Below are 21,162 nucleotides of genomic sequence, written 5' to 3'. Positions count from 1 at the left end.
TCTCTTTCTCGTTCTCACTCTCTTTCTCTTTTTCTCTCTCTTTTTCTCTCTATCTCTTTCTCTCTCTCTCTCTTTCTCGTTCTCACTCTCTCTTTCTCTCTCTTTCTCACTTTCTCTCTCTCCCTCTCTTAATTTCTCTCTCTCTCTCGCTCTCTCTCTCTTTCTTGTTCTCACTCTCTCTTTCTCGCTCTCTTTCTCGTTCTCACTCTCTCTTTCTGTTCTCACTCTCTTTCTCTTTTTCTCTTTCTTGTTCTCACTCTCTCTTTCTCTCTCTCTTTCTCGTTCTCACTCTCTCTTTCTCGCTTTCTTGTTCTCACTCTCTCTTTCTCTCTCTCTTTCTCGTTCTCACTCTCTCTCTCTTTCTGTTCTCACTCTTTCTCTCTTTCTCTTTTTCTCTTTCTTGTTCTCACTCTCTTTTTCTCTCTCTCTCTCTTTCTCTCTCTCTCTTTCTCACTTTCTCTCTCTCACTTTCTCTCTCTCTCTCACTCTCTCTCTCTTTCTTGTTCTCACTCTCTCACTCTCTCTCTCTTTCTGTTCTCACTCTCTCTTTCTCTCTTTCTGTTCTCACTCTCTCTCTTTCTCTTTTTCTCTCTCTTTCTTGTTCTCACTCTCTTTTTCTCTCTCTCTCTTTCTCTCTCTCTTTCTCACTTTCTCTCTCTCTCTCACTTTCTCTCTCTCTCTCACTCTCTCTCTCTTTCTTGTTCTCACTCTCTCTTTCTCTCTCTCTCTTTCTCGTTCTCACTCTCTCTTTCTCTCTCTCTCTTTCTCATTCTCACTCTCTCTCTTTCTCTCTCACTCTCTCTCTCTCTCTCTCTCTCTCTATTGTACCCATGACCCCTGCACTGTGCTAATTGAGCTGTATATTTACAGGCTGGTTGTAAAGTGGCAGTGACGATATTCCTGTACTTTCTGGCTACTAATCACTACTGGATCCTGGTGGAGGGCCTTTACCTGCACAGTCTGATCTTCATGGCTTTCCTCTCAGACAAGAAATATCTCTGGGCATTAACTCTGATTGGCTGGGGTAAGAATGATGTACTTGTTGCCTGGTTGTGAGTCTTGTTCTGATTGGTGTGTGTGTTTCTCCTGGATTGGCATCTCTCTCTGATTGGTGTTCCCACCCCTCAGCTAAGTAACGCCAACAAACAATCTGAGCACCACCCATTGGCTCAACCCTAAATCATTGGATTCCTTGATTGGGCCGTTCAAATGCATAAGGAATAGGAGTTAGGCCATTCAGCCCCTCGAGCATGCTCCACTACTCAATTAGATCATGCCTGATCATCTATCGCCAATATCCCCATATCCCTTGATAACTTTGAGATTTAGATATTAATTAATATGTGCAAGGTCACCAGGTCCCTCTATACTCCAGCTTTCTGCTGTCTCTCTCCATTTAAATAATGTTCCCCTTTTCTAATCTTGCCGTGAATGTGGAAATGTCCACATTTTCCCACATTCTACTCCATCTGCCAATTTTTTTGTCAACGTGCTTAACCAGTTTGTGTCCTCATTGCAGACTGCTTCCCTATCTTTGTGTCAAATTGGCCACAGTATATTTGATCTCTTCATCCAAGTCAAGAATATAGATTGTTTTTAGTTGAGACCCCAGCCCTGATCCATGTGGCACTCCAATGTCCCATTTATCCAGTTTCCTGTTAATTTATCCATGATAATATATCACCCCCTACGCCATTGAGCTGCTCTTGTCTAGCAAACTTTTATATGGCACCTTATCAAATGCCTTTTTGAAATCCAAATGCGCTCCGGTTCCCATTTATCCTGCTTGTTCGATACATCCTCGAAAGAAATTGTCAAACACAATTTCCCCTTTCACAAAACCATGTTGACTCTGCCTGATTGTATTTTATGATTTTATGAATAAGCTGCTACTGCTTGTTTAATAATGGATTCCAGCATTAATGGCAGATGTTAAATGACTGGTAGGGTTTCCTGCTTTCTGTCTCCCTCCTTTGATAAATAGAGGTGTTATATTTGCGATTTTCCAATCTGCTGGGAATTTTTCTGAATATAGGGAATATTGGACGATGACAACCAATGCCTCTACTAACTCTGCAGCCACTGTTAAGTCCCTGGAATGCAAGCCATCAAGTTAAGGGACTTCTCAACTTTTAATCCCATTAGTCTATCTCAGAATGTTTCTCTAGTAGTTGTGATGGTTTTTAGCCCTTCATTTTTGCCTCTTGGTTTCCCACTATTCTTGGAATACTTTAGTGTCTTCTATCCTGATAAGCTTGTTCAAAGTCCTCATCATTTCCTCATTTCTCATTATTAATTCCCCAGTTTCATCCTCTAACAAAGCAATGTTTACTTTAGTTATTTTCTTCCTTTTCATATATCTGTTCGCTCAGTCTCTTGTTCTAATTTCTCCATTTTTTTTCTAGTGCTGGTTTCTGAAATGTTACCAACATCTGGTCTCCCACTAGTCTTAGAAGTGGTGTATGCATTTTCCTTTGTGTTGATACAATTCTTAATTTCCTTAATCACCCACCGATGGTATTTCCGTGACATTGAGACTTTTTCACTGGATTCTATCTTCTGAGAGTTATGAAATACTTTCTAAATATCTGCCACTTTTAACACTTTTCCCAGTCTACTATAGACAGCTCTGTCATCATGTCCTTGAAATTGAATTTATTTTGTTTTAAGACTCTAATTTCAGATCAAATTCCTTACTCTCAAATGAAATGTGAAATTATTGCATGTTATGATCACTCTTGCCTAGAGGATCCTTACCATTAATTAATCCTGTATCATTATATATTGCCTATTGCTTGGTTAATTCCAGAACATAATTGTTTTCAGTACTGTCCCAAATATACTCAGTGAACTCATCCTTAAGGCTACCTTTAGCAATTTGATTTGTGTAATCTATATGAAGATTAAAATCTCCTGTGATTATTACAGTACCTTTCTTGCAAGCCCCATGGTTCCTTGATTTATGCTGTGTCCTATAATGTAGTTACTGTTAAAAGCCCTATAAATTACTTCCACCAGTGACTTATTTCACTTGCTATTTCTTAACTCCACCAAAATGATTTTACAACTTAATCCTGTGAATCATTTCTCAATGACTATGCTGACTTCATACTTTTTTGATCATTAGAGACCAGATCAGAAACTCCAAGGTATATTATGAAAGCTAGCCTAGACCAGGCAGTCGTAAGAAGTTTTACTCCAAGTATCATTTGATTGACATGCCAAGAAGCCTTTATTAAAACATAACAAACTTTATTCATAACAACACGTTATAACAACAAGAATCAGCATAACTTTTATCAATTAGAAATACTTAAACATAAGGTGTAATTCTTAACAGCTCACCATCTCTATATTTCTAATGTGAGCAGTGTCTTCATAGAATAAATTACTCTTCAGAATCAGCATAAAACAAGATGTGCTCACATGGATGCTATGTTTCCAGCTGTTTAATCCCCCTGGACAGATACAGAATAACACCTGTCTTCTGACTCTCATACAGCAGCCGCCCAAATAACAAAATCTCAAAGTGACCCAGATCCCAGTCTCAAAGTTCAGAGAGAAAAAGACAGCTAGAGAAAGCAACCACTCTATAAAGATCCCAAGCAGCAAGCAAAGCTTAATTTCTCTGTGTAAGCCTAGCTCCACCCAGTCACATGATTTTTACTGTTAGTCAAACCCTGCTCTGCAAAACCCCAAGGGGAAAACTACAACAACAGAACAGCATTAGGCCCAATTTAAAATAAACATTGGTGCAATGAGGACCAGCTAGCGACAACACAGGCTGCTGATTGGAGACCAAGGAGCACCGGTGTTAGAACAGGCTGTTAAAATAAATCCTGCACAGAAACATGAATCTATATATATGAATACATACAAATACTCAAATATATTTCTTAAAGGCACAGTATTGTCACAAACAGAGCTACTCCACCATCTTTGTTTCTTCCTGTTGTCCTGAATAGTTAAATATCTGCAATATTCCTGTTTATTTCTCTTTGTGCTAGCAATCCATCTATTTTATACTGAGTGCTTCATGCATTCAAATTTTAAAAAAACCTTTGTTTCAATTTTTCTCTCCCCTGATCTTATTTGCTGTTGCCCTCTGTCTTATCTCTGTTCACTCTGTCATTTCCTGTCACTGGTTATTATTACTCACATCGCAACCCTCCACTATTATCTTGTCCTTTTATCCTTAATTTTCTAAATATCTGCTCATTGTTAACCCTCCCCCAAAGGACAAAGGGCCCAGTGAAGTTTAAGTGGAACCCATCCCAATTGTAAAGCTCCCTTGTTCCCTGGTGCTAGGACTTGTACCTAATGAACTGAAACCATTTCTGTCACGCCAATCTTTCAGCCACGCATTCTACTCTCTAATCTTACTTATCGTACTCCAATTTGCTCACAATTCCAGAGAATATTATCTTTGTGATTCTGTTTTGTAATTTACCCCCTAGCTGCTCCCACTCCCTTAGGGGAAGCGATGGTATGATGGCATTATCACTAGATTATTAATCCAGAAACTCAGCCAATGTTCTGGGGACCCAGGTTCGAATCCCATCACAGCAGATGGTGGAATTTGAATTCAATAAAAAATATCTGAAATTAAGAATCTACTGATGACCATGAAACCATTGTCGATTGTCAGAAAAACCCATCTGATTCACTGATGTCCCTTTGGGAAGGAAATCTGCCGTCCTTACCTGGTCTGGCCTACATGTGACTCCAGAGCCACAGCAATGTGGTTAGAACATAGAACGTTACAGTGCAGTACAGGCCCTTTGGCTCTCGATGTTGCGCCGACCAGTGGAACCAATCTAATGACCCTCTAACCGAAACTATTCCAATGTTATCCATATGCCTATCCACTGACCATTTGAATGCCCTTAAAGTTGGTGAGTCCACAACTGCTGCAGGCAGGGCATTCCACGCCCTTACTACCCTCTGAGTAAAGAACCTACCTCTGACATCCGTCCTATAATTATCACTAATTTAAAGCTATGTCCCCTCGTGTTAGCCATCACCATGCGAGGAAAAAGACTCTCACTGTCCACCCTATCTAACCCTCTGATCATCTTGTATGCCTCAATTAGGTCACCTCTTAACCTTTTTCTCTCTAACAAAAATAACCTCAAGTCCCTCAGCCTTTCCTCATAAGACCTTCCCACCATACCAGGCAACATCCTGGTAAACCTCCTCTGCACCCTTTCCAATGCTTCCACATCTTTCTTATAATGCGGCGACCAGAACTGTACGCAATACTCCAAGTGCGGCCGCACCAGAGTTTTGTACAGTTGTAACATGATCTCACGGCTCCAAAATTCAATCCCTCTACCAATAAAAGCTAACACACCGTACGCCTTCTTAACAACCTTATCAACCTGGGTGCCAACTTTCAGGGATCTATGCACATGTATTGATTCTCAACTGCCCTCCAAGGGCAATTAGGGAGGGCAATAAATGCTGGCCAACCAGTGATGCCCATTTCCCATGAATGAATTTTAAAAAAGGCAGAGGTTTTCCCAATGAGGGAAAAACATCCGCTGGAGGGAAAGTCAGCCACTGGCTCAGATTTTCCAGTCTCACCGGCGATGGCTATTGTTGAGGGCAGGGAGGGAAAATGTGGCGAGAGTGCCCTTACCCAAGGATGGGCACAGACCAAGATTACCAGCATGCAGAGTGGAGGGAGGGCAGAGAACCAGAGAATGGGGGCAGGAGATAACATAGTTCTTTGGAGGATTTTGACTGGGTGATAAACCTGTTAGATTCAGTATTACAGATTACACTAGATACCGTGATGTACAGAGAAGGGATGGTCAGATTAACAGAGATCTCACTGACATTGATGTTGGTAAGATTTAAAATATTTAATTCAATAAATAAGTTAAATTTCTACAGCTCCAGCCCAGTTCCTTCCCATGTTCTTTCCCAGAGATAGTTAACTAAAAGAAGACTGAAGTCTGTCGGCCTCCCCCCACTAGTACAATAAAATTGATGATAAATACTTTACAGCAATCTATCTTTGTCAATTGTACCACAATAGACGCTGATGTGGAGTAAGGAAAAGCACACAGTTGGAGAGCTCTGGGAACTAATCAGTCGAGGGGGAGGATAGTTATTAAGTGTGAATGGAAGGAAATAATGATGTCTGTCTCAAAGGGTTCAGTTCTGGAACCACTTCCATTCACTGTGTATGTTAATGATTTGGATAAAGGGCTAGGAGGAACTGTGTTGGAGATACTAGGTGATGCCAGCTTTGAAAGCAAAGTTAATGTTTCAGCAGACCAAAGGAGATTGTAAAGGGATGTTAATAAGGATAACATGCAGAAGCGTGGGATTTAACATAGAATGTTACGTGTTGGTTAAGAAGCTGCAGCAATAGTCAGACTGTGAATGAGAGCAGACGGAGGGTTGTAGGAGAGCAGCGAGATTGGGGGACAAGTATGCAAGGATGTGGTCACAAGAGGTATAAAATTCAAGAGGTAACGATGAACTTATGTCAACTTCCCTTAAGTATTCAGTTTGAGTATTGAATGCACAATTGGTCTCGCCAATATTCCTTAAATCCCCCCAATTTCCTTTAAAACATTTGTTAAAACAGTGTTGCTTCCTTATGCGCCAGATTATGTTTATTAATGCTGTTTGTCGCGTTAAAGGTTGATATAGGTACATTTTTGTTGCTGTTAGCTGCTGTCTGTACTGACTGCTGGATTTGAGATCTCTGACAGCCGTTTCTGAACTTTCTCCAGGTGTTCCAGCTGTGGTAGTGGCTGTGTGGGGAAGTGCCAGAGCGTCACTAGCTGATACACAGTATGTACTCTCTTGATTCCAACAGCAGGGATGTTTGTGTAGGCTCGCCGAGCACCTGGGACTGCTTAAACATCGTTTAAAATCTTTGAAAGCTGGCTGGCCAACTCTGGTCCAGAAAGTTGGATGGGGTGGGGCATCTCGAGACCACAGCATGTAATCTTCAGGGCAGTACTGAGGGAGTGCTGCACTGCTGGATGTGATGTTTTAACAAAACCTTTGCTGTGCAGAAGGAGGCCATTCTGCCCATCAGGTCTGCACTAAGTCTCAAAAGTGCATTCTACCCAGTTCCACTCCCCTTCCTTATCCCGGAACCTTGCACATTCTTTATTTTCAGATAGCAATCCAATTTCCTTTTGAATACATCGATCGAACCTGCCTCCACCACCCTGAGGAAGCTTATTCCACAACGCAAATAACCCCTCTGGGTGAACAGATTTAGTAAGAAGTCTCACAACACCAGATTAGAATCCAACCAGTTTATTTGATAGTCATCAAATAAACTGGTTGGACTCTAACTTGGTGTCGTGAGACTTTTTACTGTGTTTACCCCAGTGCAACGCCAGCATCTCCACATCATGAAAAGATTTATCCATGCATCACTTTTACTTCTTTTGCTAATTGTTTTTAAATACTGTGTTATATGTCAGGAGAAGATAAAAGCTTCTATCGCACTAGCCAAAGATGACCAAGGGATTTCTCCCCGATGACTTTGCCATTATTTATCCCTTAGTCAATTTCAATCTAATTTATCTGGTCGGTTATCACATCGCTATTTGTGGAAAATTGCTATGTGCAAATTGGCTACTGTGTTTCCTACATCCCAACAACCATGTTGTACAAAATACTTCAGAAGTATTTAATTGGTTGTACCTCACTTTGGAACATGCTGAGGTTTTGAAAGGCTCGTTCAAAGTCTTTTCTTTGTGATGAATAAAAAGAAATATCTGAAGGCAAAAGGCTGCAATATGCCTCTAGCCTCTGTCCAATTTTAATTACCCCGAAAATATATCAGAACTAGAGATGTGATCACTGTCTCAAGAACACACAAATATCCAGTTAATGCACTCAGTTTGTCTTTCTGCATTTAATCCCAGTATTCCATTGTTATTCATTCCACCTTCCTGGTCCATTCAATCTGGAATACAGTTTTCTCGCTATCTTACTGACAGTGGCTTTCCCTTAAGACAGCTCCTGAGGAATTCTGGACCTGTTGAAGATGCCTCCTGATGATATTGTAAAAAATCCACCGTCAGGATCACCGTTTCTGTCTCCCCCTTTTATTAGTTCTGTTCTCATTAACGGACGGGAAATCATGTTGAGGAATGGGCTTCTTACCGTTTCACACACCCCGTGTGTGCTGGGGATTGGGTGTGGAACAAAGCCGGGGGCAGCAGTCTTTTCTGAGACAGATCTCCTTCGTGTCCTGAACAATGTTTCTCCCTAGAGTTTTGTTACTGAATCAGGTTATCTGAAGACCATCACATTCCTGCTTGTGGGATCTCTGGCACCACATTTCATACATGACGTGGAGATGCTGGCGTTGGACAGGGGTGGGCACAGTAAGCAATCTCACAACACCAGGTTAAAGTCCAACAGGTTTATTTCATGAGCTTTCGGAGTGCTGCTCCTTCCTCAGGCAAGTGGAGAATTGGGTTCACAAACAGGGCATATATTGACAGTGATTCTAATCCACTGTATTGGCTGTAAAGTACTTTGCCTGTGAAGGTTGTGACACAAGCATAAGTCTTCCTTTCCTCCCCTGCGTACCCAGCTGGCTATTGGGAGAAGAAGGCACTCAGAACAGCACTGCCTCCTTTTCTGGTCAGTTTGGACTCTGAAACAAGGGGGTGACAGGAAGTTCAGGAACCTGCCACTAAATAACAAACAAACTCCAAATGTTTTCCGTCAGTGCAGATGTGTCAGATATCTGGAAACACAATCCATGATGATGGAGTTAGATGAGAATTCTATCCCAGAGCAGGTAACCTGGCCAAAAATATATTTCCCTTTTGTTCTGGTTGCTGTACCTGATGGGTTAGATTGTCCATAGGTCAGAGTCCCAGGCAGTTCTAGTTCCGGGAGCTCAGTCTGGTTTGAGAGTTTACTCCGCGTCTAAATCAGGAACCTCTCTGTTGTTTCTCTCTTGCAGCTGTTGGGATCTAAGTGCTGGAAATTTGAAGTGGATATACCAGGTGCCCATTCTCACTGCCATTGTGGTAAGTGAGGGCCTGCTCTGCAAAGGGATTCGGGTTCAGGAAGGGAGGCAGTAGCTGACAACCCCTCACTGACACAAACACACCAAACCACTCACTGCTCACCTCAAACACACCAACAAAGCACACAGACTTCCTTCTCTTTCGAAAACTGCTTCCCTATCAGGCTCCTGCTTTTCCACCTATATTCCCTCAACCCCAACAGTGCTGATTCCCAATGGGATAGGGATCCACAGGGACAGATGAGGATCCACAGAGACCATAAGAACATAAGAACATAAGAAATAGGATCAGGAGTAGGCCATCTGGCCTTTCGAGCCTGCCCCGCCATTCAATAAGATCATGGCTGAACTGAAGTGGATCAGTTCCACTTTCCCGCTTTCTCCCCATAACCCTTAATCCCCTGTCTATCAGAAACCTATCTATCCGTGACTTAAATATATTTAGTGAGGTAGCCTCCACCACTTCAACGGGCAGAGAATTCCAGAGATTCACCACCCTTTGAGTGAAGAAGTTCCTCCTCAACTCTGATCTAAACTGCCCCCCCCTTATCTTGAGGCTGTGCCCTCTAGTCCTGCTGTCCTTTCTAAGCGGGAAGAATCTCTCTACCTCTACCCTATCCATCCCCTTCATTATCTTATACGTCTCTATAAGATCCCCCCTCAACCTTCTAAACTCCAATGAGTGCAGACCTAGTCTGTTTAGTCTCTCTTCATAAGCCAACCCCCTCATCTCCGGTATCAGCCTCATGAACCTCCTCTTCACTCCCTCCAAGGCCAATATATCCTTCCGCAAGTGCGGCGACCAAAACTGCACACAGTACTCCAGCTGCGGCCTCACCAGTGCCCTGTACAGTCGCAGCAAGACCTCCCTGCTTTTATATTCTATCCCCCTCGCTATAAAGACCAACATTCCATTCGCCTTCTTGATCACCTGCTACACCTGCAGACTGGGTTTTTGAAACTCGTGCACAAGGACACCCAGGTCCCTCTGCACCGTAGCATGCTGCAGCTTTTCGCCTTTTAATCACCAATTCCTGATGAGATAGGGATCCCACAGGGACCCATTCCCAATGAGATAGAGATCTACACGGACCAATTCCCAATGGGATAGAGCTTCACAGGGACTGATTCCCGATGGGATAGGGATCCACGGGATCAATTCCTGATGGGAATAGGGATCCACAGGGACTGATTCCCCATAGGATAGGGCTCTAAAAATGCAGATTCCTGGTGGGATAGAAAAAGGATTGTAAAGTTGGATCTCTAAAGTTGTAGTCTCAGGATTATTCCCATTGCCAATGTGGTAATGAGTATAGAAATAGGAGGATTGATCAAATGAATGAGCGGTGGAAGAGATGTTGCAGGAGGGAGGGATATTTCTGGAGCATTGGGGCTGATTCTGGGGCTAGTGGGACCTGTACAAGGAACAGATTACACCTCAACATGACCAGGGCTAATATCCACGTGGGAAGATTCACTCATGCTGTTGGGGTGTGTTTAAACAGACTTGTCGGGGTGATCGTAAACTGAAAGGAAATTCAGATACCAGAGAAATAAAGCTGTTGTAGGAAGTAGTGAGCTGGTAACTGAAAATGGAGCAGGAGCAAACTCCAACATCAAGTAGATTCAGAATACAAAATCATGTTAAAGAGGTAGAATTCAAGACACTATCTTAACGAACATAACATTCACATAGCACAAAGAATGGGGTATGGGGAACTTGTCATTGCAGAGGCATGGCCACAGGCTGATGAAGAGTATATTCACAGGTATCCAACATTTAGGAAGGATGGACAGAAAAGAAAATGAGACGAGATAGCGCTGTTAATTAGAGGATGAGGTCAGTAATATTTGTAAAGGTTAGTACATTCCTTTGGTCAGAAAATCTCGAATGGCAAACCGTCATGGGCGTTTTTACAGGCCACCAAACGTCAGTGAGGATATCGGGTGTGCTATAAATCAGGGGTGCACGTAATAAGGATATTACAGTAAACCTGGTGGACTTCAATCTACAGATGAACTGGAGAGTGCTAATGGAGTGGAGGATGAACTCCTGGAATGTGCAAGAGATTATTCCCTGGATTGAGGAACCAACAGACTAGTTTAGACCTAGTATTGTGCAATGAGAGAGTACCAGTCAATAATCTTGTAAAATAATCTTTGGGGAAGAGTGACCAGCGTATATTAGAATTTTCTATCAAGTTTAAAACAATGTCACCCAATCCAGAAAAATTTGAACAGGGACAAGTTGACTGTGGTGGATTGGAAAAATATGTTGAAAGGTTAGGGTGGCACAGTGGCACAGTGGTTAGCACTGCTGCTTCCTAGCTCCAGGATCCTGGGTTCGATTCCCAGCTCGGGTCACTGTCTGTGTGGAGTTTGCACATTCTCATTGTGTCTGTGTGGGTTCCCTCGGGGTGCTCTGGTTTCCTCCCACAGTCCAAAGATGTGCGGGTTACATTCACTGGCCGTGCTAAAATTGCCCCTTAGTGTCCTGAGATACGTGGGTTAGAGGGATTAGAGGGTAAATACGTAGGGATGTGGGGGTAGGGTCCGGCTGGGATTGTGGTTAGTGCAGACTCGATGGGCCGAATGGCCTCTTTCTGTACTGTAAGATGCCAAACAGGCAATGGTGAGAAGTTAATTAAATAGCACATGGTTTACAACAAAATATATGTCCCTTTAAGGCTCAAAAGCTCAACAGAAAAGAACCGAGTGAACTGTTTGGGTTTTCCCGACAATCGAACAATGATGTCACGGTAATTGGTGAATTCTTAATACAAATTATTTAATCAAATTTCACCCCCTGCCGTGACAGGATTCAAATCCAGGTTAACAAAGGAAGTTAAAGGTTGTATTAGATTAGAGAAAGAGACTAATAAAATTGCCAAAGAAAGTATTAAGCCTGAGGATTGGGAGCTTTTTAAAATTCAACAAAGGAAAACCAAGAAACTGCCCCAGAGAAAATAGAATATGAGAGGAAATTTAGTGAGAAACATCAAAACAGAGAGGAAAAGCTTCTGTAGTTATGTAAAAAGGAAAAGGTTAGCAAAGACAAATGTGGGTCTATTACAGAAGGAGTCAGGAACATTTATAATGGGGAATAACAAAATGGCAGAAAAAGTAAAATATTTTGTCTGTCTTCATGGAGGAAGATTTGAAGAAACTTCTTAGATATACAGGAACAGCAACATCAGATTGGAAGGTAGCAAATGTCACCTCACTATTTCAGAGAGGAGGGAGAGAACATAGAACATTATAGCACAAACAGGCCCTTCGGCCCACAAGTTGTGCTGATCATATGCCTACCTACCAGGCCTATCTATAACCCTCAATACCATGTACTCATCCAGAAATCTCTTAAAAGGCCCCAACGAGTTCGCCTCCACCACCACTGACGGCAGCCGATTCCACTCACTCACCACCCTCTGAGTGAAAAACTTACCCCTGACATCTCCTCTGTACCTGCTCCCCAGCACCTTAAACCTGTGTCCTCTCGTAGCGACCATTCCAGCCCTGGGAAATAGCCTCCGAGAATCCACCCTATCTATTCCTCTCAACATCTTATAAACCTCTATCAGGTCGCCTCTCAAACTTCGTCTCTCCTGGGAGAAAAGACTGAGCTCCCTCAACCTATCAACTTATACTCCAATTTGCTCACACTTCCAGAGAATATCATCTTTATGATTCTCTTTTGTAATTTACCCCCTAGCTGCTCCCACTCCCTTAGGGAAAGCGATGGTATGGTGGCATTATCACTAGATTATTAATCCAGAAACTTAGCCAGTGTTCTGGGGACCCAGGTGGAAACAGAAAACCACAAATCTGTTCGCCTGACATCAGTAGTGGGGAAAAAGATATTTGATTGGGGATTTGATGGCTTAGTGGTGTATATCACTGGACTAGAGAATCCAGATAACTCAGCTGATGTTCTGGGGACCGGGGTTCGAATCCTCCCATGGCAGCTGGTGGAATTTGAATTCAATAAAAAATTTGTGGTACTGATGATTGTGACATTGTTGTTGTTGATTGTCGGGAAAACCCATTGAGTTCACTCCCCTTTCCTGTCACACTCTGGTTACCATTACTCACATCATAACCTTCTGCTATTGTCTCGTCCTTTTATCTTTAACTTACTAAATATCCCCTCATGCTAACCCTTCCCCACAGGACAAAGGGCCCAGTGAAGTTTAAGTGGAACCCATCCCAATTGTAAAGCTCCCTTGTTCCCTGGTGCTGGGACCTGTACCTAATGAACTGAAACCATTCCCCCCACGCCAATCTTTCAGCCTCTCTGGTCTTACTTATCGTACTCCAATTTGCTCACGATTCCAGAGAATATCATCTTTGTGATTCTCTTTTGAAATTTACCCCCTAGCTGCTCCCACTCCCTTAGGGAAAGCGATGGTATGGTGGCATTATCACTAGATTATTAATCCAGAAACTCAGCCAATGTTCTGGGGACCTGGGTTCGAATCCCACCACAGCAGATGGTGGAATTTGAATTCAATATAAAAATAAAATCTGGAATTAAGAATCTACTGATGAGTATGAAACCATTGTCAATTGTCAGGAAAACCCATTTGGTTCACTAATATCCTTTGAAAAATGAAAAAAGAACAACACAGCGTGGGAAACAGGCCCAACGAGCCCACGCCGCCATTTTAACATTGTGAGTCCCCTCTTCCACCCATGACCCTTGTCTACGCTTATGGCACTCCACATTGGAAACCAGCACCTGCGGATTAAAAGAGAAAAACACCAATAACATGCACATCTTATGCAAACATTCAAGGGAATCCCCAGAAGCTCAAAAGTAAAACAAGTGAGCCAGAAAATATGTTGGAAGGTCCATAGGAATCAATAGATTCCCAGGGACATCCCAAGATCCTTATTTAAAACAGTCTCCTATATCCCTCCATCTCTATTCCACTCATGTACCTACCTAAGTACCCCTTAAACAACTCCTGCCTCCACCACCTTACTTGGCAGAGCATTCCATACCCCCACAACCCTCTGTGTGAGAAACCTCCCTCTAATATCCGAATTATACCTCGCCCCCCCCCCCTCCCTTCTGTCCTCACCTGGTCTGGCCTACATGTGACTCCAGAGTCACAGAAATGTGGTTGACTCGCAATTGCCCTCGTAGGGCATCTAGGGATGGGCAATAAATGCTACCCAGCCAGCGATGCCCATGTCCCACAAATGAATTAATAAAACTTTAAAGCAAAGGATGTAATAACTGAACACTTTGAACATAATGATTGATTGGGCAGACTCAAGATGAATTTATGAAAAGGTGATCATAGAATCCCTACAATGCAGAAGGAGGCCATTTGTCCCATCGAGCCTGCAACAATCCCATCCAGGACCTATCCCCATAACCCCACATATTTGCCCTGCTAATCCTCCTGACACTAAGGGTCAATTTAGCATGGCCAATCAATCTAACCTACACATCTTTGGACTGTAAGAGGAAACCGGAGCACCCGGAGGAAACCCACGCAGACACGAGGAGAATGTGCAAACTCCACACAGACAGTGACCTGAGGCTGGAATTGAACCCGGGTCCCTGGCACTGTGAGTCAGCAGTGATAACCACTGTGCCACCCCCATGCCTGTTGGAGTGTTTTTGGGGATGTAACCAGTAGAATGAATAAGGGAGAACTGGTGGAAATGGCATCTTATGGATTTTTAGAAGAGTTTCTATAAGGTCTCACAGAAGAGGTTAGTAAATAAAATTAGAGCACGTGGGGATTGGGAGAATATACTAGTCTGGACTGAGAATTGGTTCACTGATAGAAAACAGAGACTGGGAATAAATCAGTAATTCTCAGGCTGAGACTAGTGCAGTACCAAAAAGCTCAGTGTTTGGGTCACAGCTATTCCCAATCCGTATCAATGATTTGGATGTGGGGATAAAGTGAGCTGTTTCCAAATTTTCTGATGACGTTAAACTTAGCGGGACTGCTTGTTGTGAAGAGGTTGTGATTCTTTGGATTTCTCGACCCCCCCCCAGAGGCCTGTGGAAGCTCAATCACTGATTTGACAGAAATCGATAGATTTCCAAGGGACGTGGGCGTAGTGGGGGGAAAATGGTTTCAGGCACGGTAGCACGGTGGGTTAGCACTGCGGCTTCAGAGCTCCAGGGTCCTGGGTTCAATTCCCGGCTCGGGTCACTTTTTGTGTGGAGTTTGCACATTCTCCCCGTGTCTGTGTGGGTTTCCTCCGGGTGCTCCGGTTTCCTCCCACAGTCCAAAGATGTGCGGGTTAGGTTGATTGGCCGTGCTAAGAAATTGCCCCTTAGTGTCCAGGGATGTGTAGGTTAGAGGGATTAATGGGTATAATATATAGGGGTAGGGCCTGGGTGGGATTGTGTTCGGTGCAGACTCGATGGGCCGAAGGGCCTCTTTCTGCACTGTAGGGTTCTATGATCTCATTGAATAATGGAACAGACTCAAGAGGCTGAATGGCCTATTCCAGTTCCTGCGTTCCATAGGTTTTGAATCCGGTGGGATAGGGATAGACAGGTCCCTGATTCCTGGTGGAACAGGGATCCACTATAAGAGACACCCACACTTTGTGAAGAAGGTAAATCACCCCATTAATACGAGAAAGGTTCCAGGACTTGTCTACAACCAGGGCAAGCAACGAAACTCCGATCCGGAATGGCTCATTTTATTCTTTCCTTTTCAGCTGAATTTTTTCCTCTTCATAAACATTGTCCGGGTTTTAGCATCAAAACTGTGGGAGACAAACACAGGAAAGCTGGATCCGCGGCAACAGTACAGGTGAGACCATATCGACCGAGACCCTGATCAACACATCACAGGGCTGGAAAAGAGAGAGTTGAACGAGTAGTGGATGGAATGGGTTGATGCTCCAAAATTCCTTAGGTTCAAGAACATTAGCAAATTTAACACCTTTATTCAGGGAAGAAGGGAGAGGGAAAGAGACAGTTATAGGCCAGTTAGCCTGATATCAATTATCAGGAAGATATTGGAATCTAATTATTAAGGGAGGCTTAATAATTCAGTTAAAGGAATCATAGTATGATCAGATAAATTCATCTGGGTTTTACAAAAGAGAAACAGTATTTGACTATTTTTTGAAAACATTTTGAGGCTATAACTGGGAACCAATAAATGTAGCATACATAGATTTCTGAAAAGCTTGTGATAAGGTGCCATGCAGTTTTGTGCACAAGGTAAAGATTCATGGAGTTGGGTGTAATATGACTGGAGGTTTAATTAATGGACAGGAAGCAGAGGCTAAAGATAAATGGGGCATTTTCAAGTTAGCAGCTGTGACTAGTGGAAAGCAATAAGAATCAGTGCTGGAATTGCGACTATTTTCAATCTAGATTAATGATGGAAATGAAGAGATAGTGAGTAATGTATTTAAGGTTTCTGGCAATAGAAAACTAGACGGGAATGAAAGCTGTGGGGAAGGCACAAAGGTTGTAAAGAAATATAGAAAGTCTATGTGAGCGGACAACAAGGTAATAGATTGGAATATAATGTTAGGAAGTGTGAGCTTATACACTTTGGAGAAGGAATTTAAAAAAACAAAATACTTGCTGAAGACATTAAACTTTTAAATGTCAATGTTCAGAGAGACATGAGTGTACTTGTACAAGGAACTCAAAACTTTTGCATGCAAATATAGCAGAGAAATGGCATACTGGCCTTCTGTAGAAGTGCTGGAATGGCAAACACTGACTACCAAGTATTTGTAACACTTTACTACCTGTGCCATGACTCCATACTTGTACTCTGCCCACATCACACGGTGAATGCCTGCACTCCCATCACATGACCACATGGTCTACAAGGATTAACTCAGAAAGACGTGACACGATTGTATAGAGCTTTGGCATGACTTAATTTTCCAAAATTCCAGAGATTCCAGAAAGGTCCCATCAGATTGGAAAATAGCCTTACTTGTGACTAATAAATAAACTTTGAACAGTTAAAGCCAGGAACCTGTTCCTTTGTGACACCTTAACACAATCTAGTAACTCAAACATTGCTAAAGTTGTGTTAAACCCCACAAGATGACCATCTGTTTTCCAAAACTTGATCGTGCCTGATAGACATTTAATAGACCATCCTATTAAAAATTTTTATCTAAGAATTCTAATAAAGAGCTGGATTTGCCATGCCTATCAAACTGAGTACAATATCAAGGGTAGGAGTCCTAGCAGTGTTGAGGAGCAGAAGGATCTTGGGGTCCAGGTCCATAGGACTCTTAAATCGGCCTCGCAGGTGGACGATGTGGTCAAGAAGGCGTATGGTGTACTGGCCTTCATTAATCGAGGGATTGAGTTTAGGAGTCGGGAGGTAATGCTGCAACTTTATAAGACCCTTGTCAGACCCCACTTGGAGTACTGCGCACAGTTCTGGTCGCCTCACTACAGGAAGGATGTGGAAGCTATTGAGAGGGTGCAGAGGAGATTTACAAGGATGTTGCCTGGATTGGGAGACATGCCTTATGACGATAGATTGAGGGAGCTCGGTCTCTTCTCCCTGGAGAGACGAAGGTTGAGAGGTGACCTGATAGAGGTTTATAAGATGTTGAGAGGAATAGATAGGGTGGATTCTCGGAGGCTATTTCCCAGGGCTGAAATGGTCACTACGAGAGGACACAGGTTTAAGGTGCTGGGGAGCAGGTACAGAGGAGATAGTAGGGGTAAGTTTTTCACTCAGAGGGTGGTGAGTGAGTGGAATTGGCTGCCGTCGGTGGTGGTGGAGGCAAACTCGTTGGGGTCTTTTAAAAGACTTCTGAATGAGTACATGGGATTTAATGGGATTGGGAGTTACAGATAGGTCTATGGCTTGGTAGGTATGGATGCGATCGGCGCAACTTGTGGGCCGAAGGGCCTGTTTGTGCTGTAGTGTTCTATGTTCTATGAATCTGGGAATATCAGTGGGTAATTATACCCTGATAGTTTATAATTACATTCTGTCATTTTCCATGTCCTGCTAGGATTGTAGTTTTTTCTCTGATCTCTGTATCCTTTTCTAACCTTTATCTTTCGACATGCAATCTCTATTCAATCTCATGTTCTATTCTAGAAAGCAGACAGAACTGGAGCCCATCTTTACACACATTTCTCAGACCATTTATTAATTGAGTCACACATTACAAGCCTATACCTCCCAGTCCAACAGCTACAGTCTTGTCTCTATTTATGGACTTCAAGGCAATGCTCAGTTTCTGTCCACCACCCATAAAGACAACTGTACATAATGATAGCCTGGAGTACTGTGGGCAGCTTCTGTCTCTGTGTTTAAAGAAAGACAAGCTTAGTTAGAGGCAATACTTTGAAGGTACATTGGATTGATTCCTGTGTAGAGACAGAGTAAATTGGGTTTGTATTTTCTGGAGTTTAGAAGAATGAGAGGTGACCTCATTGAAACTTACAGGACTCTGAAGGGGCCTAGATCGGGTGGATAGAGAGATGTAACCCTCGCTGAGTAGAGTGCAAGGATAAGGGCAGATCATTTAGCACTGAGATGAGGAGAAATTACTTCACTTGAGGTTGTGAATCTTTGGAATTCTCTGCCCCGGAGGATGTGGGGTGCTCCTATGTCGAAAACATTTACGTTTGGGATAGACAGATCTTTGCTCTTCATGGAATTGAGGGATCTTGGGGAACAGGCAGGAATGTGGAGTTGAGACAAGATATCTATTTAGGTAGGGATATGATCGGCGCAACTTGTGGGCCGAAGGGCCTTTTTGTGCTGTAGTTTTTCTATGTTCTATCTAACCTGCTCCTGCATCTGTTTCATCTGTGCTAACGTCAACACACAGTCGGCAGTGGAAACCATTGGCAAGAGGGTAGCCCGGGAAAGGATTGGTCCACTCGAGAATAGCGGAGGGAATTTATGCATGGAACCAGAGGAAATGGGCGAGATACTTAATGAATACTTTGCCTCAGTATTCACCAAAGAGCGGAACTTGATAGATGAGGAGCCTAGGATAGGGTGTGTAGATATTCTGGGTCATGTTGATATCAAGAAGGAAGAGGTGTTAGGTGTCTTAAAAAGCATTAAAGAAAATAAGTCCCCAGGGCCTGATGGGATCTACCCCTGAATACTGAGGGAGGCAAAGGAGGAAATTTCTGGGATCTTGACAGAAATCTTTGTCTCCTCATTGGCTACAGGTGAAGTTCCAGAGGACTGGAGAATAGTTGATGTTATTCCTTTGTTTAAGAAGTGCAGCAGGGATAATCCAGGAAATTATAGGCCAGTGAACTTTACATCAGTGGTGGGGAAATTATTGGAAAAGGTTCTGAGGGACAGGATTTACTCACATTTGGAAACGAATGGATTATTAGTCATAGCATGGTTTTGTGAAGGGGAGGTCGTGCCTCACTAACTTGATCGAGTTTTTTGAGGAAGTGACGAAGATGATAGACGAGGGAAAGGCAGTGGATGCTGTATACATGGACTTCAGTAAAGCCTTTAACAAGGTACCTCATGATAGACTGGTACAAAAGGTGAAGTCACACAGGATCAGAGGAGAGCTGGCAAGATGGATACAGAACTGGCTCGGCCATAGAAGACAGAGGATAGCAGTAGGATGTTGCTTTTCTGAATGGAAGGCTGTGACTAGTGGTGTTCCACAGGGATCAGTTTTAGGACCTTTGTTATTCGTAGCATATATAAATGATTTGGAGGAAAATGTAGCTGGTCTGATTAATAAGTTCGCAAATGACACAAAAATTGATGGAGTTGCGGATACTGAAGAGGATTGTCAGAATATAGCCAGATATAGACTGGTTAGAGACTTGGGCAGAGAAATGGCAGATGGAGTTTAATACAGACAAATGTGAGGTAATGAATTTTGGAAGGTCCAAAATATGTAGGAATTGTACAGTAAATGGTAGAACCCTTAGGAGTATTGACAGACAGAGAGATCGGGGTGTACATGTCCACCGATCACTGAAAGTGGCAACACAGGTGGATAAGGTAGTCAAGAAGGCATACAGCACGCTTGCCTTCATCGGTCGGGGCATTACGTATAAAGATCGGCAGCTGTACAGAACCTTAGTTAGGCCTCATTTAGAATATTGTGTATAATTCTGTTTGCCACACTACCAGAAGGATATAGATGCTATGCAGAGGGTACAGAAGAGGTTTACCAGGATGTTGCCTGGTCTGGAGGGTATTAGCTATGAGGAGAGGTCAGATAAACTTGATTTCTTCTCACTGGAACGATGGACACACACACGCACACACGCACACACAAACACGCACACGCACACACACACGCACACACACACACACACGCACACATGCACACACACACACGCACACATGCACACACACACACGCACACACAAACACACACACACATGCATACACAAACACATACACACAAACACACACACGCACCCACACACAAACACACACAAGCACACACACACGCACACACACACACACACGCACACACACACACACACGCACACACTCACACACACACACACGCACGCAAACACACACACACGCACACACACGCACACACACAAGCACACACACACACGCACACACACACACGCACACACGACACACAAGCACACACACACACGCACAAACACGCACACACACGCAACACACACAAACACACACACACGCACACACACAAACACACACACGCACGCACACACACAAACACGCACACACACACAACACACACAAACACACACACGCACGCACACACACAAACACGCACACACACACAACACACACAAACACACACACACACAAACACACACACAACACACACAAACACACAACACACAACACACACACACAAACACACAACACACAACACACACACACACAAAACACACACAACACACACACAAACACACACACACATGCACACACAATGGAACATGATCTAATAGAAGATTATGAGTGGTATGGACAGAGTGGATAGTCAGATGCATTTTCCTAGGGTAGAAAAGGGGACATGGGTTTAAGGTGCGTGGGGAAAAGTTTAGATGAGATGTGCGAGGCAAGTTTTTTTACAGGGAGGGTGGTGACTGTCTAGAACACACTGCCCGGGGAGGTGATGGGAGCGGGTACGATAGCAGCATTTAAAGGACAACGAGCTGAATACATGAA

General features: G+C 43.2%; 1 protein-coding gene across 1 annotated transcript in view; it reads left to right on the top strand.

Annotated features, from left to right (window-relative positions):
- LOC145358995 (parathyroid hormone/parathyroid hormone-related peptide receptor-like) overlaps positions 1-21,162 on the top strand; it is a 77,380-nt gene that overhangs the window by 41,127 nt on the left and 15,091 nt on the right. Inside the window, exons 9-12 of the mRNA XM_080213353.1 lie at positions 871-1,024; positions 6,750-6,810; positions 8,960-9,026; positions 15,722-15,816. Coding sequence (XP_080069479.1) covers positions 871-1,024; positions 6,750-6,810; positions 8,960-9,026; positions 15,722-15,816 — 377 coding nt within the window. The remainder of the gene's footprint in view (positions 1-870; positions 1,025-6,749; positions 6,811-8,959; positions 9,027-15,721; positions 15,817-21,162) is intronic.

The sequence above is a fragment of the Carcharhinus amblyrhynchos genome, chromosome 27 (genome assembly GCF_965287045.1).
Source record: "Carcharhinus amblyrhynchos chromosome 27, sCarAmb.v2.hapA, whole genome shotgun sequence".
Lineage (NCBI taxonomy): Eukaryota > Metazoa > Chordata > Chondrichthyes > Carcharhiniformes > Carcharhinidae > Carcharhinus > Carcharhinus amblyrhynchos.
This window is presented reverse-complemented; position numbering and strand designations above follow the sequence as displayed.